Here is a 27,599-nt window from a genome sequence, read left to right as displayed (position 1 = left end):
CGTCGTACATTTTTTTTTCCTTTTACGGAAGGTTTTTTGTAGAGAATAAATGATGAAAAAAACACTTAATTGAACGGTTTAAAAGAGGAGAAAACACGAAAAAAATTAAAATAACATTTTGAAACATAGTTTATCTTCAATTTCGACTTTTTAAAATTCAAAATTCAACCGACAAAAAGAAGAGAAAAACTAGCTATTTTGAATCTTTTTGAAAAAATTAAAAAAAGAATTTATGGAACATCATTAGTCATTTTTCCTGATTAAGATACATTTTAGAATTTTGATGACATGTTTTAAATTGGTTAAAATCCAATCTGCACTTTGTTGCAATATATAACAAATTGGACCAAGCTATATTTCTAACAAAGACAAATCAGTATTTCTTCTAGATTTTCCAGAACAAAAATTTCAAAAGAAATTCAAAATACTTTGAAATAAGATTTAAATTTGATTCTACAGATTTTCTAGATTTGCCCGAATATTTTTTTTTAATTTTAATCATAGTAAGTTTGAAGAAATATTTCACAAATATTCTTCGTCGAAAAAACAGAAGCTAAAATATTTATTCTTTACAATAAAAAATAAAAAAAATACTTGAACATTGATTTAAATTGTCAGGAAAGAAGGGGAAGAAATTTAAAAGGTAAAAAGGTATTTGTTTAAAAATCCTAAAATCATTTTTAAGGTTGTATTTTTTCTCTAAAATTGTATTTCTAAAAGTAATAAGAAGCAAAGTAAAAAATAAATGAATTTAATTAAACAAGTGAAGACCCATCCATCCATCCATCTTCTACCGCTTATTCCAAGTGAAGACCAAGTCTTTAAAATATTTTCTTGGATTTTCAAATTCTATTTGAGTTTTGTCTCTTTTAGAATTAAAAATGTCGAGCAAAGCGAGACCAGCTTGCTAGTAAATAAATACAATTTAAAAAATAGAGGCAGCTCACTGGTAAGTGCTGCTCTTTGAGCTATTTTTAGAACAGGCAAGCGGGCAACTCATCTGGTCCTTACGGGCTACCTGGTGCCCGCGGGCACCGCGTTGGTGACCCCTGCCCTAGTATATACAATAATATAGACCAAGTCATTGTATTTCATTTAGGATTATTTCATATCTTCATTTAAATAAAAATATATTTTTATCTTTTTTAGATACAGTCAATAAATAATGTGAACATGTATCATAACATGGAAATCGAAGAGAACGTGTTGTGGATGATTGTGGACTGGGAATTTTTTTAATTTTATTATTTTACACATTTTTATTAAAAAAAATAAAAATAAAAGTTTTTCCGACGTATTACATTTTAGACGATTTCTCTTCTTAGTTATTATTTCTCCGGCTGTAGAAAAGACCCGCTCACAGGGCACAGAGGAGGCGACACAGTTGGCGTATCGGTCACGTGACCAAAACAGCTCATGATCGGTCACGTGACTTTCTAAAAGCGGTACGCGCACAGACACAGGGTTTTGCTCTATGAGCTCGACGCATGCGCCGATGCATCGGTGTTGCCGGACCCATCACTACAATACAGGGTAATACAAAATGTGACCCAAATAAATAATAAGACAACAAACACCATAATCACATCTTTCAGCCAGAACTGATCCACCAGCAATAACATCCAACCATAACATTATTTTATATTTTCACTTCTTCTTGAACATTTGTTTTCTAATTTATGGAATTTCTTTTGATTCAGCCATAAAATTAATGAAATAATCTTTGAATTTTGTTTTTAAAATGTTAAAAATAGCCTTTTAATAATGTATTCTGAAACAGTTTAAAATAATAATAATAACTGACTAACACTGACCCTGCACAACTATGTTGCACAATTAAGTCTTTTTTTTTTAAAGCGAAAGAGGTAATTTCAACAGGTACAGCATCCTATGTCATATCTACATGTAATAAGATTTGTAACAAGGCAAACCGTTTGTAAATTGGTCAAAAATCGAGCAAGTTATGGTAATTTAATTAGTACATGTACCATTGACATCAATGTAATGATTGAGGCTAGATGTCCGAGGTAAGATGGCTACAACGTTGCTACACTGGAGAATGATTGGTCATATGAAAAATGCTCACAGCCAATCAGAAAGAAGGGGCCGTCTAAGCATACCCGCCCCCAAAGTGCCAAAAAGAAACATGACAGCGCGAGGAGAGATGCCAGGAGTACACAGAGAGCGCGCAAAAAGGCACCACGCGCGCGCAAAAGGGTGTCGCGATAACAGTTTTTATGCGCTCGGATTTTTGGCACTAATGTGACGCCATAGCTTTGTCCCAAAAAAAAAAAAAAAAAAAAAAAGCTTCGCTACACATGTTAAATCAGGGGTGTGAAACTCCTTTTCATTGAGGGCCACATCGCAGTTATGGCAAATATACTTTACTATTGCCTCATGATATTTATAGGGCCGTCAAAAATAATAAGTTAATGCATGTGATTAATCTTCGCATACATCATGTATACATGCAAATTCCACCATGCATCCACCCTCCTCTGCTTATCCGAGGTCGGGTCGCGGGGGCAGCAGCCTAAGCAGAGAAGCCCAGACTTCCCTCTCCCCAGCCACTTCGTCCATGCATTATTTTAAAGGGGAACATTATCATTATCATCAATATATAGGTAAAAGCCAGTAAATTAGAATATTTTGAAAAACTTGATTTATTTCAGTAATTGCATTCAAAAGGTGTAACTTGTACATTATATTTATTCATTGCACACAGACTGATGCATTCAAATGTTTATTTCATTTCATTTTGATGATTTGAAGTGGCAACAAATGAAAATCCAAAATTCCGTGTGTCACAAAATTAGAATATTACTTAAGGCTAATACAAAAAAGGGATTTTTAGAAATGTTGGCCAACTGAAAAGTATGAAAATGAAAAATATGAGCATGTACAATACTCAATACTTGGTTGGAGCTCCTTTTGCCTCAATTACTGCGTTAATGCGGCGTGGCATGGAGTCGATGAGTTTCTGGCACTGCTCAGGTGTTATGAGAGCCCAGGTTGCTCTGATAGTGGCCTTCAACTCTTCTGTGTTTTTGGGTCTGGCATTCTGCATCTTCCTTTTCACAATACCCCACAGATTTTCTATGGGGCTGAGGTCAGGGGAGTTGGCGGGCCAATTTAGAACAGAAATACCATGGTCCGTAAACCAGGTACGGGTAGATTTTGCGCTGTGTGCAGGCGCCAAGTCCTGTTGGAACTTGAAGATGGAGATTTCAAGTTCCAACAGGACTTGGCGCCTGCACACAGCGCAAAATCTACCCGTGCCTGGTTTACGGACCATGGTATTTCTGTTCTAAATTGGCCCGCCAACTCCCCTGACCTTAGCCCCATAGAAAATCTGTGGGGTATTGTGAAAAGGAAGATGCAGAATGCCAGACCCAAAAACGCAGAAGAGTTGAAGGCCACTATCAGAGCAACCTGGGCTCTCATAACACCTGAACAGTGCCAGAAACTCATCGACTCCATGCCACGCCGCATTAACGCAGTAATTGAGGCAAAAGGAGCTCCAACCAAGTATTGAGTATTGTACATGCTCATATTTTTCATTTTCATACTTTTCAGTTGGCCAACATTTCTAAAAATCCCTTTTTTGTATTAGCCTTAAGTAATATTCTAATTTTGTGACACACGGAATTTTGGATTTTCATTTGTTGCCACTTCAAATCATCAAAATTAAATGAAATAAACATTTGAATGCATCAGTCTGTGTGCAATGAATAAATATAATGTACAAGTTACACCTTTTGAATGCAATTACTGAAATAAATCAAGTTTTTCAAAATATTCTAATTTACTGGCTTTTACCTGTATACCTTGATGTTGCAGAAAAAAGACCATATATTTTTTTAACCAATTTCCGAACTCTAAATGGGGGAATTTTGGCGAATTAAACGCCTTTCTATTATTCGCTCTCAACGTGACGTCACATCAGGAAGCAATCCGCCATTTTCTCAAACACCGAGTCAAATCAGCTCTGTTATTTTCCGTTTTTTCGACTGTTTTCCGTACCTTGGAGACATCATGCCTCGTCGGTGTGTTGTCGGAGGGTGTAACAACACGAACAGGGACGGATTCAAGTTGCACCAGTGGCCCAAAGATGCCAAAGTGGCAAGAAATTGGACGTTTGTTCCGCACACTTTACCGACGAAAGCTATGCTACGACAGAGATGGCAAGAATGTGTGGATATCCTGCGACACTCAAAGCAGATGCATTTCCAACCATCAAGTCAAAGAAATCTGCCGCCAGACCCCCATTGAATCTGCCGGAGTGTGTGAGCAATTCAGGGACAAAGGACCTCGGTAGCACGGCAAGCAATGGCGGCAGTTTGTTCCCGCAGACGAGCGAGCTAAACCCCCTGGATGTCTTGGCTCACACCATCCCGAAGATGATCAATATCAACCCTAGCTTCCCTGGCCTGCTGACATGAGGGTATGTCTACAGAATATATTAATTGATGAAAATTGGGCTGTCTGCACTCTCAAAGTGCATGTTGTTGCCAAATGTATTTCATATGCTGTAAACCTAGTTCATAGTTGTTAGTTTCCTTTAATGCCAAACAAACACATACCAATTGTTGGTTAGAAGGCGATCGCCGAATTCGTCCTCGCTTTCTCCCGTGTCGCTGGCTGTCGTGTCGTTTTCGTCGGTTTCGCTTGCATACGGTTCAAACCGATATGGCTCAATAGCTTCAGTTTCTTCTTCAATTTCGTTTTCGCTACCTGCCTCCACACTACAACCATCCGTTTCAATACATTCGTAATCTGTTGAATCGCTTAAGCCGCTGAAATCCGAGTCTGAATCCGAGCTAATGTCGCTATAGCTTGCTGTTCTTTCCGCCATGTTTGTTTGTGTCGGCTTCACTATGTGACGTCACAGGAAAATGGACGGGTGGTTAAAATCAGGCACTTTGAAGCTTTTTTTTAGGGATATTACGTGATAGGTAAAATTTTGAAAAAAAACTTCGAAAAATATAATAAGCCACTGGGAACTGATTTTTAATGGTTTTAACCATTCTGAAATTGTGATATTGTTCCCCTTTAACCGTAAATGCAGCTCTACTTCAACCAAGGATGGTTACTTGAAAAGCGGCACAGGTCGTTATTTGGTCAGTGTGCAGGTGAATGCATACTCCGACTGTTCAAAATTATTATTAGTTTATTATTCTTCGGTCAATCGTCAACAAAATAAACAAACAGTTGTACATTCATAGATTGAAAATGAAAATGTTGCAGACCGAAAGGGTTTAGGCTGAAGTTGAACATTTATTGCGCCTAACCCTATAAACAATGTCAAGTACAAGATGAACTTCCGAAAATTATGAAGTGTCCTTTGTACAACATATTATAAATACACATTATACACAACATAAACACAGTTAAATTATATACACAGTAAAGGCATGTGAAATATCCTTGTACACGTGTTAAACCTTTGTACCAATTTATATACTATATACTAGAGATGCGCGGTTTGCGGGCACAACCGCGGAGTCCGCGGATTATCCGCGGATCGGGCGGATGAAATTAAAAAAAATTAGATTTTATCCGCGGGTCGGGTCGGGTCGGGTGGTTCAAATTATAAAAAAAAAAAAAAAGATTTTAAATAGATTCAGGCGGGTGGCAGTTAAACCAATTGGTAAATATATATACATAGTTAAATGTTGTTACCCACATACGAAAAACGAGCAGGCACCTGCAGCATATGCCACAACAGAAAAAAAAAAAAAAAAGAGATGGACACTTTTACGGAGCGGAGAAGGGACGCCTCGCCGGGGTCCGGGACCGAGGCCCCTTCCCCCGAGAGGGTCCCACCGGGAGCCGTAGCTGAGGCGATCCGCGAGAAGGGCCCGACGCACGTCCAGGGTCACCACCGCGTCCACCGCACCAACACCCCGCCTCGTCCGCCTTCGCCGCGGCCGGCGTCACGCGCAGCAGGTAAGCAGCTTACCTGCCCGCCACCCCCGTGGCCGGGGGCTCGTAACAGGGGTCACTCCGCGCGCTCCGCCCGCGCAGCTTACCTGCCCGCCACCCCTGTTGCCGGGGGCGCGTAACAGGGGTCACTCCGCGCGCAGTGCGCTCACGAAAGGGGTGGGGCTCACCCTGGTTGATATAGACAGCAGCTAGGACGGTGGCCATGGAAGTTGGAACCCGCTAAGGAGTGTGTAACAACCCACCTGCCGAATCGACTAGCCCTGAAAATGGATGGCGCTGGAGCGTCGGGCCCATATACCCGGCCGTCGCCGGCAGCGAGACGCGCTTGGAGGTGCGCTCAGTGCGGCTCCCATATGATTGCGCACTGGTGTGCGTCTGGGTCGTGACAGCGTGGCACGCGAATGTCTGTGCTGCATTGGATCAGTCTCCTTTCTTTAACAGGCAAAAGCTTTATAACCTCACTAATGCCTTGCATCGTCTATATTAGATATTAACAACGGGCGGATGCGGGCGGATGGCGGGCGGATGCGGTTCTGATCAAATGTTAGATCGGGTGGATTGCGGATGGTTGACGACTTTCTGATGCGGTTGCGGATGAAATAATTGCCTATCCGCACATCTCTACTATATACAAACAATTACACTTCCATTATTATTTATATCCCACATTTAGTATTTTAATTAACATTGATCATTGAAAAAATAAAATCAGATGGGACTTTCGATAAAAATGTTACCAAGTTTTGAGCAAATGAGTGACTGAAATCAAGTAAAACATTAAAAAAAAAAAATTCCTGTATGACATTCTGAGAATAACATTTTATTTGTGTCCGAATATTGGGCTTCTTTTTTAGGTTAATTGAAATTATACAAGCTAGTAATAACCTGTGATTATTCCAAATTCAAAGTTGTGATTAATCATGATTAGAGATGTCCGATAACATCGGACTGCCGATATTATCGGCCAATAAATGCTTTAAAATGTAATATCGGATAAAAAAGCAATAAGGTGCATATATAAATAAATAAATAGGTTACTGTACAGATAAATATATTGCACTTTTTCACATGCATCCACGTTTATGGATGCATGTTATATTGTCTTTTTTATTCCAGCGAGTTAATCCATTTTGGGGGGGAGTTGAGGGGATAATTGGATTATGATTTAAAATGTAATGTCATCAATTATCGGTATCGGTTTCAAAATTATCGGTATCGGTTTCAGAATGTAAAATGTATGCCTTTTTAAAACGCCGCTGTGTACACGGACGTAGGGAGAAGTACGGAGCGCCAATAAACCTTAAAGGCACTGCCTTTGCGTGCCGGTCAAATCACATAATATCTACGGCTTTTCACACACACAAGTGAATGCAAGGCATACTTGGTCAACAGCCATACAGGTCACACTGAGGGTGGATGTATAAACAAGTTTAACACTGTTACAAATATGCGCCACACTGTGAACCCACACCAAACAAGAATGACAAACACATTTCGGGAGAACATCCGCACCGTAACACAACAGAACAAATACCCAGAACCCCTTGCAGCACTAACTCTTCCGGGTCGCTACAATATACACCACCCGATATACCCTACCCCCCCCAACACCGCCCACCTCAACCTCCTCATGCTCTCTCAGGGAGAGCCTGTCCCAAATTCCAAACTGCTGTTTTGAGGCATGTTAAAAAGAAATAATGCACTTTGTGACTTCAATAATAAATATGGCAGTGCCATGTTGGCATTTTTTTTCCATAACTTGAGTTGATTTATTTCGGAAAACCTTGTTACATTGTTTAATGCATCCAGCGGGGCATCACAACAAAATTAGGCATACTAATGTGTTCATTCCACGACTGCATATATCGGTATCGGTTGATATCGGAATCGGTAATTAAGAGTTGGACAATATCGGATATCGGCAAAAAAGCCATTATCGGACATCTCTAATCAGGATTAATCCAAATTCAAAGTTATGGTTAATCATGATTGATCCGAATTCAACATTGTAATTAATCTTGATTAATCACAATTCAAAATTGTGATTATATTTTAATTGAAATTTTATGATTAAACATTTAATGGCGCTAATTATTACACAATTATCTATGCATTAATCGTATATTTAATACAAGCTGATGGATACATTGCTTTAAATTCGTAAACCAGGTGGACAAGCAAATACTGTATTTTATTTTGAAAAAAAAAATAGTTAATATATGTTAATATGTCTGTTGAATGAGCAGATACAATTAAAGTCAAAATATATGCAATTTTAATGTCCAAAAATAAATACATTTAGTGAGAAAAATCAAGTGCTTGACTGACTCACATTTTTTTAGGCTTTCGCGGGTCACATACAACCACGTGGTGGGCCAGATCTGACCCCTGGGCCTTGAGTTTGTTCACTTGTGTGTTAGTCAGTCAACTACAGACAAGTTAGCTGTAACTTTGATCTTGTTTTTGACTAACCCCGCATGATGCTCTGTGGTAAAATGTGGCCGGAACCTTAGCTCACTTATTATCAATCAATCATCCATCCATCCATCCATCCATCTTCTTCCGCTTATCCGATGTCGGGTCGCGGGGGGCAGCAGACTAAGCAGAGAAGCCCAGACTTCCCTCTCCCCAGCCACTTCGTCCAGCTAATCCCTGGGGATCCCGAGGCGTTCCCAGGCCATAGTCTTCCCAACGTGTCCTCGGTTTTCCCCTTGGCCTCCTGCCGGTCGGACGTGCCCCAAACACCTCCCTAGAACAAATACCCAGAACCCCTTGCAGCACTAACTCTTCCAAAACGCTACAATATACACCCCATTTTTTGTCCTCTGTCCCTCAGACTTGTAGGAAACATAGTTTATGTGCCACCTTGAGGAAAGTGTTACTGACTTATAAGTGGCTTTGCACTCTAGCGGGGCGTTAGCCGCTAGCGGAAACCCTACTTTGCGTTGAAGACGGGTTTGTTCGCTTGTCTCTGTCAAATCTGCGGGACACGTCTATAAAGTGTCACCAACATGCATTATTGCGCTCTATGAATCAATCAATTAATCAATCAATGCTTATTTATATAGCCCTAAATCACAAGTGTCTCAAAGGGCTGCACAAGCCACAACGACATCCTCGGTACAAAGCCCACATAAGGGCAAGGAAAAACTCACAACGCAGTGGGATGTCAATGTGAATGACTATGAGAAACCTTGGAGAGGACTGCAGATGTGGGTGACACCCCAGCCCAGTTACATGTTATATGAGGCTTCTACAGACACACGTAAGCAACTGCAAGGCATACTTGGTCAACAGCCATACAGGTCACACTGAGGGTGGCCGTATAAAACAACTTTAACACTGTTACAAATATGCGCCACACTGTGAACCCACACCAAAAAAGAATGACAAACAAATTACGGGAGAACATCCGCATTGTAACACAACATAAACACAACAGAACAAATACCCAGAATCCCATGCATCCCTAACTCTTCCGGGCTACATTATACACCCCCGCTGCCACCAAACCCTGCCCCCCCCCTCCGTGCGTCGGTTGAGGTGGGCGGGATTTGGTGGTAGCGGGGGTGTATAATGTAGCCCGGAAGAGTTAGGGATGCATGGGATTCTGGATATTTGTTCTGTTGTGTTTATGTTGTGTTACGGTGCGGATGTTCTCCTGAAATGTGTTTGTCATTCTTGTTTGGTGTGGGTTCACAGTGTGGCGCATATTAGTAACAGTGTTAAAGTTGTTTATACGGCCACCATCAGTGTGAACTGTATGGCTGTTGACGAAGTATGCGTTGCAGTCACTTACGTGAGTAGAGCAGAGCCCACATACAACATGTGTCTTGGCCAGCATGCAGATAGTGTAAAATTGGACGCTAAAGGCACTGCCATCACGGCACGCCCTCAATATTGTTGCCCCGGGTAATTTTCGGGAGAGGCACTGAAATTCGAAAGTCTCCCGGAAAAATCGGGAGAGTCAGCAAGTATGCAGCTGAGCCGGGTCAGAGTGATCAAAGAGCCGCATGCGGCTCCGGAGCCGCGGGTTGCCAACCCCTGGTCTAGCATAATATTGTGAAAGTCCAGTCCATAGTGGATCTAACATAATATTGTGAGAGTCCAGTCATAGTGGATCTAACATAATATTGTGAGAGTCCAGTCCATAGTGGATCTAACATAATAGTGAGAGTCCAGTCCATAGTGGATCTAACATAATATTGTGAGAGTCCAGTCCATAGTGGATCTAACATAATAGTGGGAGAGTCCAGTCCATAGTGGATCTAACATAATAGTGAGAGTACAGTCCATAGTGGATCTAACATAATAGTGTGAGAGTCCAGTCCATTGTGGATCTAACATAATAGTGAGAGTCCAGTCCATAGTGGATCTAACATAATATTGTGAAAGTCCAGTCCATAGCGGATCTAACATAATCGTGTGAGAGTCCAGTCCATAGTGGATCTAACATAATAGTGTGAAAGTCCAGTCCATAGTGGATCTAACATAATAGTGAGAGTCCAGTCCATAGTGGATCTAACATAATAGTGTGAGAGTCCAGTCCATAGTAGATCTAACATAATAGTGAGAGTCCAGTCCATAGTGGATCTAACATAATATTGTGAGAGTCCAGTCCATAGTGGATCTAACATAATAGTGAGAGTCCAGTCCATAGTGGATCTAACATAATATTGTGAGAGTCCAGTCCATAGTGGATCTAACATAATAGTGGGAGAGTCCAGTCCATAGTGGATCTAACATAATAGTGAGAGTCCAGTCCATACTGGATCTAACATAATAGTGTGAGAGTCCAGTCCATTGTGGATCTAACATAATAGTGAGAGTCCAGTCCATAGTGGATCTAACATAATATTGTGAAAGTCCAGTCCATAGCGGATCTAACATAATCGTGTGAGAGTCCAGTCCATAGTGGATCTAACATAATAGTGTGAGAGTCCAGTCCATAGTGGATCTAACATAATAGTGAGAGTCCAGTCCATAGTGGATCTAACATAATAGTGTGAGAGTCCAGTCCATAGTAGATCTAACATAATAGTGTGAGAGTCCAGTCCATAGTGGATCTAACATAATATTGTGAGAGTCCAGTCCAAAGTGGATTTAACATAATAGTGTGAGAGTCCAGTCCATAGTGGATCTAACATAATATTGTGAGAGTCCAGTCCATAGTGGATCTAACATAATAGTGAGAGTCCAGTCCATAGTGGATCTAACATAATAGTGGGAGAGTCCAGTCCATAGTGGATCTAACATAATTGTGAGAGTCCAGTCCATAGTGGATCTAACATAATATTGTGAAAGTCCAGTCCATAGTGGATCTAACATAATAGTGTGAGAGTCCAGTTCATAGTGGATCTAACATAATATTGTGAGAGTCCAGTCCATAGTGGATCTAACATAATATTGTGAAAGTCCAGTCCATAGCAGATCTAACATAATAGTGTGAGAGTCCAGTCCATAGTGGATCTAACATAATAGTGAGAGTCCAGTCCATAGTGGATCTAACATAATATTGTGAGAGTCCAGTCCATAGTGGATCTAACATAATAGTGGGAGAGTCCAGTCCATAGTGGATCTAACATAATATTGTGAAAGTCCAGTCCATAGCGGATCTAACATAATAGTGTGAGAATCCAGTCCATAGTGGATCTAACATAATAGTGAGAGTCCAGTCCATAGTGGATCTAACATAATATTGTGAAAGTCCAGTCCATAGCGGATCTAACATAATAGTGTGAGAGTCCAGTCCATAGTGGATCTAACATAATAGTGAGAGTCCAGTCCATAGTGGATTTAACATAATAGTGAGAGTCCAGTCCATAGTGGATTTAACATAATAGTGAGAGTCCAGTCCATAGTGGATCTAACATAATAGTGAGAGTCCAGTCCATAGTGGATCTAACATAATATTGTGAAAGTCCAGTCCATAGTGGATCTAACATAATAGTGGGAGAGTCCAGTCCATAGTGGATCTAACATAATATTGTGAGAGTCCAGTCCATAGTGGATCTAACATAATAGTGAGAGTCCAGTCCATAGTGGATCTAACATAATAGTGAGAGTCCAGTCCATAGTGGATCTAACATAATATTGTGAAAGTCCAGTCCATAGCGGATCTAACATAATAGTGTGAGAGTCCAGTCCATAGTGGATCTAACATAATAGTGAGAGTCCAGTCCATAGTGGATCGAACATAATGTTGTGAAAGTCCAGTCCATAGCAGAGCTAACATAATAGTGTGAGAGTCCAGTCCATAGTGGATCTAACATAATAGTGAGAGTCCAGTCCATAGTGGATCTAACATAATATTGTGAGAGTCCAGTCCATAGTGGATCTAACATAATAGTGGGAGAGTCCAGTCCATAGTGGATCCAACATAATTGTGAGAGTCCAGTCCATAGTGGATCTAACATAATATTGTGAAAGTCCAGTCCATAGCGGATCTAACATAATAGTGTGAGAGTCCAGTCCATAGTGGATCTAACATAATAGTGAGAGTCCAGTCCATAGTGGATCTAACATAATAGTGAGAGTCCAGTCCATAGTGGATCTAACATAATAGTGAGAGTCCAGTCCATAGTGGATCTAACATAATAGTGAGAGTCCAGTCCATAGTGTATCTAACATAATAGTGAGAGTCCAGTCCATAGCGGATCTAACATAATATTGTGAGAGTCCAGTCCATAGTGGATCTAACATAATAGTGTGAGAGTCCAGTCCATAGTGGATCTAACATAATATTGTGAGAGTCCAGTCCATAGTGGATCTAACATAATAGTGTGAGAGTCCAGTCCATAGTGGATCTAACATAATAGTGAGAGTTCAGTCCATTGTGGATCTAACATAATAGTGAGAGTCCAGTCCATAGTGGATCTAACATAATAGTGTGAGAGTCCAGTCCATAGTGGATCTAACATAATAGTGAGAGTCCAGTCCATAGTGGATCTAACATAATAGTGAGAGTCCAGTCCATAGTGCATCTAACATAATAGTGAGAGTCCAGTCCATAGTGGATCTAACATAATAGTGAGAGTCCAGTCCATAGTGGGGCCAGCAGGAGACCATCCCGAGCGGAGACGGGTCAGCAGCGCAGAGACGTCCCCAACCGATGCACAGGCGAGCGGTCCACCCCGGGTCCCGACTCTGGACAGCCAGCACTCTAACGTTAGTATTAAGAGCGCTATTGTTAGAGCGGTATTGTCAGCCATGGTTATGTTTTATGATTTTAACTTGAATTATCATTATTTTTCTGATTATTCCATTGTATTTTTGCCTTCTTGTATTTTTTTGTAAAGCACTCTGAATTGCCTTGTGTAGGAATTGCACTCTATAAATAAACTTGCCTTGCCTAATATCATTTACAGGTAAAAGCCAGTAAATTAGAATATTTTGAAAAACTTCATTTATTTCAGTAATTGCATTCAAAAGGTGTAACTTGTACATTATATTTATTCATTGCACACAGACTGATGCATTCAAATGTTTATTTCATTTAATTTTGATGATTTGAAGTGGCAACAAATGAAAATCCAAAATTCCGTGTGTCACAAAATTAGAATATTACTTAAGGCTAATACAAAAAAGGGATTTTTAGAAATGTTGGCCAACAGAAAAGTATGAAAATGAAAAATATGAGCATGTACAATACTCAATACTTGGTTGGAGCTCCTTTTGCCTCAATTACTGCGTTAATGCGGCGTGGCATGGAGTCGATGAGTTTCTGGCACTGCTCAGGTGTTATGAGAGCCCAGGTTGCTCTGATAGTGGCCTTCAACTCTTCTGCGTTTTTGGGTCTGGCATTCTGCATCTTCCTTTTCACAATACCCCACAGATTTTCTATGGGGCTAAGGTCAGGGGAGTTGGCGGGCCAATTTAGAACAGAAATACCATGGTCCGTAAACCAGGCACGGGTAGATTTTGCGCTGTGTGCAGGCGCCAAGTCCTGTTGGAACTTGAAATCTCCATCTCCATAGAGCAGGTCAGCAGCAGGAAGCATGAAGTGCTCTAAAACTTGCTGGTAGACGGCTGCGTTGACCCTGGATCTCAGGAAACAGAGTGGACCGACACCAGCAGATGACATGGCACCCCAAACCATCACCCAACCATGCAAATTTTGCATTTCCTTTGGAAATCGAGGTCCCAGAGTCTGGAGGAAGACAGGAGAGGCACAGGATCCACGTTGCCTGAAGTCTAGTGTAAAGTTTCCACCATCAGTGATGGTTTGGGGTGCCATGTCATCTGCTGGTGTCGGTCCACTCGGTTTCCTGAGATCCAGGGTCAACGCAGCCGTCTACCAGCAAGTTTTAGAGCACTTCATGCTTCCTGCTGCTGACCTGCTCTATGGAGATGGAGATTTCAAGTTCCAACAGGACTTGGCGCCTGCACACAGCGCAAAATCTACCCGTGCCTGGTTTACGGACCATGGTATTTCTGTTCTAAATTGGCCCGCCAACTCCCCTGACCTTAGCCCCATAGAAAATCTGTGGGGTATTGTGAAAAGGAAGTTGCAGAATGCCAGACCCAAAAACGCAGAAGAGTTGAAGGCCACTATCAGAGCAACCTGGGCTCTCATAACACCTGAGCAGTGCCAGAAACTCATCGACTCCATGCCACGCCGCATTAACGCAGTAATTGAGGCAAAAGGAGCTCCAACCAAGTATTGAGTATTGTACATGCTCATATTTTTCATTTTCATACTTTTCAGTTGGCCAACATTTCTAAAAATCCCTTTTTTGTATTAGCCTTAAGTAATATTCTAATTTTGTGACACACGGAATTTTGGATTTTCATTTGTTGCCACTTCAAATCATCAAAATTAAATGAAATAAACATTTGAATGCATCAGTCTGTGTGCAATGAATAAATATAATGTACAAGTTACACCTTTTGAATGCAATTACTGAAATAAATCAAGTTTTTCAAAATATTCTAATTTACTGGCTTTTACCTGTATATTGTGGTATGTCGCACAACCCAAATAGCATCGATAAGAAAGTAAATATTAGAACGCCATGTTGTTTTTAGCACACTCCCTGTGTATTGATCAGTCCTCCTCACACCACCCCCCCGGCCCTTTTGCACGTAAACAACCCAGCTGAGCTACCTCATCATGCTCTGTTTCCAGCCAATCGGCAGCCGGCCGGGGCTCACTCCATCCCCATAACGACAGGCGGGAGAGCATAGTAGCGAGGGTGCCCTTGCAGTTGAGTGGCTTAGTGACCTTGCCTGGGCAGCCGTCCATGTATTGTAAATCAGTACGGAGAGTTCCGCGACCCCACGACTCCCGACATGTCAGTTCACTCGGTCATCGCCATACTTTTACCAAAAATAGCTTCTGTCTTTCGTGCGGATCTGTGTGGAATAATCTGTTGTAATAAGACTGAACGGTGGCCGCATACCTGCAAATGTGAGTGTGGACTTTGCTCCCTCTACTCTGAATACAGCTGCCCCTGCTTCCCTGCTCCCGGTGGCCTATTTACTCACCTGCAGCACGGAAATTAATCACATGAAAAAAGGCCTGCAAGACAGGCAGACACACGTCTATTTGAGATTGTTACAGGTGCACTGAGTATTCCTGTGTTTTTTTCTTTCCCCTTCCTGCCTTCCTCTGTGTCCATCCATTTATTCAGGTAGTTGGGGTTTAGTTTCCCAGTGAGACAGAGGGCAGGAATCCTGGACCACAACCCCCCTCCATCCCCTCCCCACTTTGCTCCCACAAAGACATGCATAGCAAGAACCGTAAGTGTGAGCTTCTCTCTCTTCATTTTTTTCCCGTCATGCGCTCACTTTCACGTTCTGATCAGCTCGGGCCCCAAATGTATTCATAATTGATGGTCGTGCAGCTGTGAGATGCACGCACACACACACTAGGGCTGTACGGTATACCGGTACTAGTAAAGTACCGCGGTACTAATTAACTAATTAATCATAAAATGTACAAACCCCGTTTCCATATGAGTTGGGAAATTGTGTTAGATAATGATTTGCAAATCCTTTTCAACCCATATTCAGTTGAATGTACTGCAAAGACAAGATATTTGATCTTCAAACTCATAAACTTTATATATTTTTTGCAAATAATAATTAACTTAGAATTTCATGGCTGCAACATGTGCCAAAGTAGTTGGGAAAGGGCATGTTTACCACTGTGTTACATGGCCTTTCCTTTTAACAATACTCAGTAAACATTTGGGAACTGAGGAGACACATTTTTTAAGTGGAATTCTTTCCCATTCTTGCTTGATGTACAGCTTAAGTTGTTCAACAGTCCGGGGGTCTCCGTTGTGGTATTTTAGGCTTCATAATGCGCCACACATTTTCAATGGGAGACAGGTCTGGACTACAGGCAGGCCAGTCTAGTACCCGCACTCTTTTACTATGAAGCCACGTTGATGTAACACTTGGCTTGGCATTGTCTTGCTGAAATAAGCAGGGGCGTCCATGGTAACGTTGCTTGGATGGCAACATATGTTGCTCCAAAACCTGTATGTACCTTTCAGCATTAATGGCGCCTTCACAGATGTGTAAGTTACCCATGTCTTGGGCACCAATACACCCCCATACCATCACAGATGCTGGCTTTTCAACTTTGCGCCGATAACTATCCGGATGGTTCTTTTCCTCTTTGGTCCAGAAGACACGACCTCCACATTTTTCAAAAACAATTTGAAATGTGGACTCGTCAGACCACAGAACACTTTTCCACTTTGTATCAGTCCATCTTAGATGAGCTCAGGCCCAGCGAAGCCGACGACGTTTCTGGGTGTTGTTGATAAACGGTTTTCGCCTTGCATAGGAGAGTTTTAACTTGCATTTACAGAGCGACCAACTGTAGTTACTGACAGTGGGTTTCTGAAATGTTTCTGAGCCCATGTGGTGATATCCTTTACACACTGATGTCGCTTGTTGATGCAGTACAGCCTGAGGGATCGAAGGTCACGGGCTTAGCTGCTTACGTGCAGTGATTTCTCCAGATTCTCTGAACCCTTTGATGATAGTACGGACCGTAGATGGTGAAATCCCTAAATTCCTTGCAATAGCTGGTTGAGAAAGGATTTTCTTAAACTGTTCAACAATTTGCTCACGCATTTGTTGACAAAGTGGTGACCCTTGCCCCATCCTTGTTTGTGAATGACTGAGCAATTAATGGAATCTACTTTTATACCCAATCATGGCACCCACCTGTTCCCAATTTGCCTGTTCACCTGTGGGATGTTCCAAATAAGTGTTTGATGAGCATTCCTCAACTTTATCAGTATTTATTGCCACCTTTCCCAACTTCTTTGTCACGTGTTGCTGGCATCAAATTCTAAAGTTAATGATTTTTTGAAAAAATGTTATCAGTTTGAACATTAAATATGTTGTCTTTGTAGCATATTCAACTGAATATGGGTTGAAAATGATTTGCAAATCATTATATTTACATCTAACACAATTTCCCAACTCATATGGAAACGGGGTTTGTACTATACCGCCTCTAAAAAATACTGGTTCCTTTTATGTAATTTTTTTTTTTTTTTTTTTTTTAAACGGGCATGACGGTGTGCCGTTGTCACGTCATGACATTGCTGGTTTTATGAGCAGAAGAGCATGTTTGGCAGCGCACAATCACTGAGTACTTACAAGCAGACATAGTGTCTTTACAGAAAAGGGAAAATGGACACATTTTGGCTTAAAAACTGAATATAAAGGTGAAGTTACAACACTAAAAGGCCGCGCTACAAGCGGTGCTTTAAACATGGCTAGCTAGCTAGCGGCTAGCGTCCATCCGCAGTTGGCAGTGTCGTAGCTACTTCCAAATCACTAATCCTGGTCTCCATGGCGACAAATAAAGTGAGTTTCTTACAAGTATCCCTGCAGGACGAGGTATAGGTAAACATGCTTCACTACACACCGTAAGAGGATACAATAGCTCATCGCTAACAAGCTAGCGCTCCTCAATGTAAACAAATGCCATTGGCGGATCTACACCTGACATCCACTGTATTGATACCAAGTACGAGAGCATATCAAGTCGATACTACAGTGATTACATCGATATTTGTTATCATCGCATAATCTTTTTTCCTTTTTTAAAATTTGTAATATGTTTATCCATCCATCCATTTTCTACCGCTTGTCCTTTTCGGGGTGACAGGGTGTGCTGGAGCCTATCTCAGCTGCATTCGGGCGGAAGGCGGGGAACACCCTGGACAAGTCGCCACCTCATCACAGGGGCCAACACAGATAGACAGACAACATTCACACACTAGGGCCCATTTAGTGTTGCCAATCAACCTATCCCCAGGTGCATATAAACTCAGTGGTGGACTTTAAATATGCCCTGTAACTACTTGGTATCGGATCGATACCCAACTTTGTAGTATCATCCAAAACTAATGTAAAGTATCCAAAACAGAAGATGAAGTGTTTATTACATTTTAACAGAAGTGTAGATAGAACATGTTCAAATGGAAAATAATGAGCTATTAACAGTAAATGAACAAGTAGATAAATCATACATTTTCTACCACTTGTCCCTCATAATGTTGACAAAATAATAGAATGAGAATTGACATAAAATGTTACTGCATACTGCTAATTAGGAGCCTTTGTTTTCTTACTACTAGTAGAAGAAAAAAATACTAAACTTAAGGTCAAAATTATTCTTCGATTTCAATAAGAAACTTATGGTTTAGGGCTGCAACTAACAACTAATTTGATAATCGATTAATCTGTCGATTATTACTTCGATTAATCGATTAATAATCGGATCAAAGAGACAAACTACATTTCTATCCTTTCCAGTATTTTATTGGAAAAAAAACAGCATACTGGCACCATACTTATTTTAAGTTAAAGTTAAAGTAACAATGATTGTCTCACCCACACACTAGGTGTGGTGAAATTTGTCCTCTGCATTTGACCCATCCCCTTGTTCACCCCCTTGGAGGTGAGGGGAGCAGTGAGCAGCAGCGGTGCCGCGCCCAAGAATAATTTTTGGTGATTTAACCCCCCAATTCCAACCCTTGATGCTGAGTGCCAAGCAGGGAGGTAATGGGTCCCATTTTTATAGTCTTCGGGATTTTGAACTCACAACCTACCGATCTCAGGGCGGACACTCCAACCCAGGGGTGCTCATTACGTCGATCGCGATCTACCGGTCGATCTCGGAGGGTGTGTCAGTCGATCACCAGCCAGGCATTAAAAAAATAGTCCTAAAAATGAGCGATCATAAAGCTTCACTATGACGTCACTTTCGTCACTTGATTGACATTCACGGCACCCGAGGGTCTTCTGAGATGACGCTGGCTGCTGCCAGCTCATTAAAATTACCGACTGGAAGGCGAGAAACACTTTATTTTAACAGACTCTGGCGCCGTACCTGTCGTCAAAACTCCAAAGACCGACTGCACAGTTGCGCTACCAAAATAAGAGTCTCAGAAGGCTGGCGTGCACAAGCTAGCAAGCTACGGAGTTTGCCGACAATGTATTTCTTGTAAAGTGTATACAAAGGAGTACGGAAGCTGGACAAATAAGATGCCAAAAACCAACCACTTTCATGTGGTATTGGACAGAAAGGAGGACTTTTTTCTCCTCCATTCGAAAATGCGGACGTTTTTAGCACCACTGTCTGATTCCTATCAATGCAAGTCATCAGAATCAGGTAATACACCAACTTTTACTCTTGTCTTCATGAAAGAAAGGAATCTATATGTGTTAAACATGCCTGTATTATCTTTAAACACCTTTAACTTGTTAACAATATTAACTGTATGTGTTAAACATGCTTGCATTATCTTTAAACACCTTTAACTTGTTAACAATATTAACTATATGTGTTAAACATGCTTGTATTATCTTTAAACACCTTTAACTTATTAATAATATTAACTATATGTATTAAACATGCTTGTATTATCATTAAACACCTTTAACTTGTTAACAATATTAACTATATGTATTAAACATGCTTGCATTATCTTTAAACACCTTTAACTTGTTAACAATATTAACTATATGTATTAAACATACTTGTATTATCATTAAACACCTTTAATTTATTAACAATATTAACTATATGTTTTAAATATTCTTGTATTATCATTAAACACCTTTAACTTGTTAACAATATTAACTATGTGTTAAACATGATTGCATTATCATTAAACACCTTTAATTTATTAACAATATTAACTATATGTGTTAAACATGCTTGCATTATCATTAAACACCTTTAACTTATTAACAAAAACATATATTTCATAAATAAGTAAATATAAATTATATATATGAATGAGGTAGATCCCCACGACTTGATCAATTGAAAAGTAGCTCGCCTGCAGAAAAAGTGTGAGCACCCCTGCTCTAACCACTAGGCCACTTTGATTGTTGTTTCTCAGCTGTTTGTAAATGTTGCAGTTGATAAATAAAGGTTTATAAAAAAAATGAATAAATAAAATAATAGCCTATGTGCATGCGCATAGCATAGATCAGTGGTTCTTAACCTTGTTGGAGGTACCGAACCCCACCAGTTTCATATGCGCATTCACCCTTCTTTAGTGAAAAATAAAATGTTTTTTTTTTTCTAATTCAAGAAAAAGTCATACGTTTTTTTTACATGAACATCACCTTGTTCAAATCAAATTAAATCGACTTTATTTATAAAGCACATTTAAAATTTACCACAGGGGTAGCCTAAGTGCTGTACAATGGGCAGGTTAAAAGATAATACGGGTACCAAGCAAACACAACACAAACAAAACACGATAAAAAATAAATAAATAAAATAGAATAAATAAAAACATAAAAACGGATGGATATCGCTCAGTGTTAAAAGCCATGGAATAAAAGTGTGTTTTTAAGAGAGATTTAAAAACAGGAAGAGAGGAGGCTTGTCTAATACTCAGAGGTAGGTCGTTCCAGAGCTTGGGAGCAGCAGCGGCGAAAGCTCTGTCACCTCTAAGCTTCAGCCTTGTGTCAGGGACCGTCAACAGCAGCTGATCGGCTGATCTTAAGGATCGGGTGGGGCAGTAAGGCTGAAGGAGGTCGGAGAGATAGGTTGGCGCGAGGTTGTTTAGACATTTAAAAACAAATAAAAGGAGATTAAAATTGATTCGATAACGCACAGGGAGCCAGTGAAGGGACGCTAAAATAGGGGTGATGTGCTCACGTCTGCGGGTCTGTGTTAGCAGACGAGCAGCAGAGTTCTGCACGAGCTGCAGGCGGGCGAGGGAGGCCTGGCCAATGCCAACATACAGGGCGTTGCAGTAGTCAAGACGAGTCGAGATAAAGGCGTGGATTAAATTCTCAAGATCATGTCCTGATAGAAGCGGTTTCACTTTCGCTATTTGGCGTAATTGATAAAAGCTTTTTTGAACGACGCTGCTGATTTGTTTTTCAAATTTAAAATCTGAGTCGAACTTAACCCCCAGGTTTGGGACACAGTCGCTGAGATACGGGGTCAGAGTGCCGAGGTCAACGTTGGGGGAGGGAGAGCGACTTGGACCGAACAACATAACTTCTGCATACCTGCCAACTACTCCGGTTTTCCCGTAATTAGTACGGTTTTCATCAACCTATTCCGGGTTACGGTTGCAGTGATAAAAAATACGGTTTTTCATTAATTAAAAAAAATAATTTTTTTTTAAGTTCTATTCACAAAATCGCGTAACAACAATGACAATCGACACTGCTTCCCGTAACTTCCTATCGAGCCATTCCGAATGCCATGCGGGAGGCTATTTATAGCACCGCTGCCAAGCACGAGGCACCAGTTGCCCATTGTTTCCAAACGAGCGAACGATCATGGAATCAGCCGGAGAAAAATCGCAAACGAGTCTTAAACCGAAAAGAAAACTGCAGTCATTCCGTGAAGAATATTCAAAAGCCTATACGGGAATAATTATCCGTTCCAAAAAGGGTGAAAACTACGCGAATTGCACCTTGTGCAGACAAGATTTTTCGATCGGACACGGAGGAATTAGCGATGTAAAAGACCACGTTGGGACAAAAAAACACAAGTCTAATGCCGTTGCTAAATTTGGATTTTAGCCACAAAAAGGTAAAGACACCAATGTTATCTATTGGAATTGTTTAGTACTGTTATACTGTTAAAAGTGTTTATACTATTTATGCTTTCAAGTCCAAGTTGAAGAAATCTTGTTAAATGTTGACAGCATAACTACCAAAATACAGAAGTATGTCCTTAATATTTTTGCAGTGCTATTTCTGTTGAAAAGTTAAAATGATTACATTAGAGATGTGATGTGCCACTTTTCAAGTGTCTGATGGCTTAAATTAATTTTCGTTAATTTTTCATATTTTGAATTCTTTTGAAAGGCTTACAAAAAAACTACATTTGAATTGTAATTCCATGCTATTGACAGGACTATTAATTTTAATGAAGTTAGCTTACCATGTTTACAGTATGATAATTGTGATAGAAATGTGAATTTTAGGCACAGAATATTTTTTACAATTGAACAAGGCAGTAGATTATACAAGCTTGGACAGAAAGTTAATAATGACACCAATTTTTTTTTTAATGGAATTGTTTAGTACTGTTTTACCATTTGTTTACTGTAAAAAGTGTTTATACTGTTTATACTTTCAATTAACAAATTGAAGTCTTGTGAAAGGTTGACAGGATAACTGGCATTAACTGTCAAAATAATTTCAAACTATTGAAGTTAGCTTACAGAATAAACATGTCAATCAACCCATATGATTTTTGCTGTAATATTTTTGTTTTGAAAAGTCACTGTGACTGATAGAAAAGTGATGGTTTTAGCAACATTTTAACCTGTCTGAATGCTAATAATCATTTTGGGTCGGCCCCCCTGAACCCCCCACCAGGACTTTGTCCTGGACCTACCGGGGCCTGCGGCCCCTGGACCCTGGCTACTAGGTTTTTCTGATTTCAAAAGTTGGCAGGTATGCTTCTGTTTTATCTTCATTTAGGCTCAGGAAGTTAGCTGAAAGCCAGACTTTGATGTCTTGCAGGCAGTCAAGACGTTGAACCGTGTTATTTTGTGCCATGGGAAAGTAAATCTGGCAATCATCGGCATAAAAATGAAAAGCAATACTGTACTTCCTAAAAATAGAACCAAGGGGGAGAAGGTAAAGCGCAAATAAAATTGGGGCAAGGATTGAGCCCTGGGGGACCCCATGTGGTAAAGGAGCTGTGGAAGACATAAAACTGTCTACTTTTACACAAGAGAAGAACAAAACCAACACAGTGCATAAACTCACAACAAATTACACACCTTACACACATTACCATGAATTGATTGACGTGGACTCCGACTTAAACAAGTTGGAAAACTTATTCGGGTGTTACCATTTAGTGGTCAATTGTACGGAATATGTACTGTACTGTTTCATATAATGTATTCTCTTCCTTTGCAATCTACTAGTAAAAGTTTCAATCGATCAATCAAACAACCTGCAAATCAGATGGAAAATTAGAGGGAACATTGTTTGGGGGTATCCATAATACGCCGATAGGGAGAAGTTTTTCTTTACACGATAAGTCGGATGTGTCTTTACCTCCGTGGCGGAGACTCCGCCGAACCCCTGAGGCCGACTCACCGAACCCCTAGGGTTCGATCGAACCCAGGTTAAGAACCACTGGCATAGATCCAACGAATCGATGACTAAAGTAATCGCCAACTATTTTTATAATCGATTTTAATCGATTTGATGGATTAGTTGTTGCAGCCCTAGTATGGTTAATGTACCGTAAGATTATTTTGTTCAAATAAAGCCAATAATGCAATTTTTGTGGTCCCCTTTATTTAGAAAAGTATCAAAATTATGGAAATACATTTTGGTATATTTGTATCGGGATAACCCTAGCGCACACACAGTACCGTATTTTCCGCACTATAAGGCGCACCTAAAAACCTCCAATTTTCTCAAAAGCTAACAGTGCGCCTTATAATCCGGTGCGCCTTATATATGGACCAATATTGAGCCACAACGGGTGTCGCAACTACGGGATGCATAACGTAACCCCAGCCTCTACTGTAGCGTCTATTTCAGGGGTGCTTACACTTTTTCTGCAGGCGAGCTACTTTTCAATTGATCAAGTCGTGGGGATCTACCTCATTCATATATATAATTTACATTTACTTATTTATGAAATATATGTTTTTGTTAACAAGTTGAGGTGTTTAATGATAATACAAGCATGTTTAACACATATAGTTAATATTGTTAAAAAATTAAAGGTGTTTAATGATAATACAAGTATGTTTAATACATATAGTTAATATTGTTAACAAGTAAAAGGTGTTTAAAGATAATGCAAGCATGTTTAACACATATAGTTAATATTGTTAAAAAATTAAAGGTGTTTAATGATAATACAAGCATGTTTAATACATATAGTTAATATTGTTAACAAGTTAAAGGTGTTTAATGATAATACAAGCATGTTTAACACATAGTTAATATTGTTACAAAATTAAAGGTGTTTAATGATAATACAAGAATGTTTAATACATATAGTTAATATTGTTAATAAGTTAAAGGTGTTTAAAGATAATACAAGCATGTTTAACACATATAGTTAATATTGTTAATAAGTTAAAGGAGTTTAAAGATAATACAAGCATGTTTTACACATATAGATTCCTTTCTTTCATGAAGACAAGAATATAAGTTGGTGTATTACCTGATTGTGATGACTTGCATTGATAGGAATCATACAGTGGTGCTGATAAGGTCCGCATTTTCGAATGGAGGAGAAAAAAAGTCCTCCTTTCTGTCCAATACCACATGAAAGTGGTTGGTTTTTGGCATCTTATTTGTCCAGATTCCGTACTCCTTTGTATACACTTTACAAGAAATACATTGTCGGCAAACTCCGTAGCTTGCTAGCTTGTGCACGCCAGCTTTCTGAGACTCCTATTTTGTTAGCGCAACTGTGCAGTCGGTCTTTGGAGTTTTGACGACAGGTACGGCGCCAGAGTCTGTTGAAATAAAGTGTTTCTCGCCTTCCAGTCGGTAATTTTAATGAGCTGGCAGCAGCCAGCGTCTTCACAGAAGACCCTCGAGTGCCGTGAATGTCAATCAAGTGACGAAAGTGATAGTGAAGATTTATGATCGCTCATTTTTAGGACAATTTTTTTAATGCCTGGCTGGTGATCGACTGACACACCCTCCGAGATCGACCGGTAGCTCGCGATCGACGTAATGAGCACTCCTGGTCTATTCTATGCACCTTATAATGCGGTGCGCCCTATATATGAACAACGTTTTAAATAGGCCATTCATTGAAAGTGCGCCTTATCATCCGGTGCGCCTTATAGTGCGGAAAATACGGTAGTCACATGTGGATTTACCATTAAAATACGTCATGTGTGTTTAATACGTGCACGGTAGATACTAATGTTAATGTCTCATTTTAGAGCGGCGCCACGGCTCTCCTGTGCCTTCCAGGAGCCCGGTGGTCCTCATGAAGGCCAAGGCACCTGCAGCTGCCCCGGCCGTCGCAAGCGGTCCCTGGGACGCCCTGGCCTTTCGGATCCCTAAAGACTACCCTCACTCCCGGTTTAGCAAGGCACCACTGGCTGTGTATCCTCCAAAGGGGGCCCGGAACAAGACATGGTGCGTAAATGTGCACAACGGCATGGTTTATTTCAAACACGCTCCACCAAGTAACAGTAAACATCTGTTTCTACTTGCACTAGGGATGTCCCGATCCGATATTTGGATCGGATCGGCTGCCGATATTTGCCAAAAATTGCGTATCGGCAAGGCATGGGAAAATGCCGATCCAGATCCAGTTTAAAAAAATAAACTCCGGTCCGTGTTTTCCAACGCACTGATTTAAATAATACATTCCACTTTTCTGCTGCTCCCTAATTTCCGTTCCGCATTTTCCAGCACACCTTCAACACATCCACAGGTCTGTGGATTCTCACGCAGTTGCTTTTAGCTGCTGGCATTACACGACAGGCTCTTCTCACTCTTTCTGGTGTCTCCCTCTCACAGACAGCAAGCGCACCTTCTTACACACGTCATATACTGTCACGACACACGTCACATACTGTCACGTCATATGTCACATACGTATACGCCCTCCCCGAGCAGAGAGGTAGCAGCATGGCTAACGTTAGCTGTGATGCTAGCGCAGCCGTGCGAGCAACGCTCCCTCTAAGGTGCGCGCCTGTGCAATTGCGCCCGGCAAATCTATGCCACGCACAAAATCAAATAAAAAAATAAGCGCATAACAATTTTCGACACACGGACACGACAGAGAAAACAGTTTTCGTCATCATTGTTCAAATATTGTAACGTCTGTCGAGACGCTTATCTCCATTCGGTGCCACACGCCCACACCATCAAAATGCCGAGGCAAACATTTCCAGATCAACACCGTATGAAAGAATTTGTGATTTTTTTTTAGTTGTGATTTCCTTCTCTGCATGAAAGTTTAAAAGTAGCATATATTAATGCAGTATGAAGAAGAATGTTTTAATGTAGACACATAGAATCATCATACTGCTGTGATTATATGCATCTGTCATGTCTGTGTAATCATGTTTTGTTTTAAGTCATGTTTTGTTTAGTTATAGGACTCTTTAGTTTCTGTCTTTTCACTCCCTTGTCTTGTTTCCATGATTACCCCATTAGTTTCACCTGTTCCACGTTTGGACTCATTGTGCACTCTTGATTGTCACCATAGCAACCCATTAGTTTTCACCTGTCACGTCACGCACCTGTTTCACGTCTTGAGTCACGCACCTGTTTTCGTTAATCATGTCTGTAGTATTTAAGTTCAGTGTTTTTCAGTTTGTCTTTCTGACGAACTCACCACATTTACGCTCTGTCCATTCCTCTAAGATCCTGCTTCATGTCCCTTGTCAAAGTAAGTTTTTGTTCCATGTTTATAGTCTTTTTGTTTTTCATAGTTTGTTCTCCGCCACTGTGCGTGCTTTTGTTTATTCCTTTTTTTTTTGATAAATATAAATAAATCATGTACCTCCATTCCCGTCTCGCCCGAGCCAACTTTCCGTTGCATCCCGGAAAAGCACACACCCAGGACCAAGTTCTGACAGCATCAAGTGTTCATTCAAGGCTAAGGCAAAATATCCACATAAATATGGTGTATCGCCCCACTGGTGGGGAATAGAGACATGACAGGTGGGGCACGAGGAACGGGAGGAAATTTCACTTTAAATTTTTTTTTAATTATTATATTTTTAGATTATTTTTTTTACTATGCTTTCATTTTCTATACACACTGTAAATCACTTTGTGATTCTGTCTGTGAAATCCGCTATATAAATAAATGGAAATTACCGGTACTTATTTTTACTGTAGGCTTTATATTTCTCGGTAGGAGCGAAAGTTTGACAGACATAGCAACAGTAACTAATGGGGGCGGGGCTAAGCGGAACAAACTTTCGAGCGGATGGGTAGCAGGCTAATGTGTGGATCACAATTACACAAATATATACATTTGTGACTCACACCTCAAAGGTCGTCGAGCCAGAGCCAGCGCCTGCAGAGAAACAAAAATGTGACGGGCTCGCACTGTGTCATTCACCGGGAAGCACTCGCGTCAAGGCAGCTCAGCCCCGAACTCAATGAGGTTTTAACAGATGTTGTGAGCGCGGTAAATTTGATCAAAACACGACCACTGAAAGCGCGACTGTTCT

General features: G+C 40.5%; 1 protein-coding gene across 5 annotated transcripts in view; it reads left to right on the top strand.

Annotated features, from left to right (window-relative positions):
- atxn7l1 (ataxin 7-like 1) overlaps positions 1 to 27,599 on the top strand; it is a 116,799-nt gene that overhangs the window by 27,257 nt on the left and 61,943 nt on the right. For 2 of the 5 annotated variants that reach the window (XM_061983607.2, XM_061983608.2), the window contains exon 3: positions 25,344 to 25,542. In XM_061983607.2, coding sequence (XP_061839591.2) covers positions 25,344 to 25,542 — 199 coding nt within the window. Of the gene's footprint in view, positions 1 to 15,578; positions 15,694 to 25,343; positions 25,543 to 27,599 lie in introns of those variants that run through there. The other 3 variants (XM_061983609.2, XM_072916044.1, XM_061983611.2) reach the window with 3 other exon arrangements.

Source organism: Nerophis lumbriciformis, linkage group LG25, assembly GCF_033978685.3.
Source record: "Nerophis lumbriciformis linkage group LG25, RoL_Nlum_v2.1, whole genome shotgun sequence".
NCBI classification, from domain to species: Eukaryota; Metazoa; Chordata; class Actinopteri; order Syngnathiformes; family Syngnathidae; genus Nerophis; species Nerophis lumbriciformis.
Note: the sequence above shows the minus strand (reverse complement) of the source record. Positions and strands in the feature narration are given on the sequence as shown.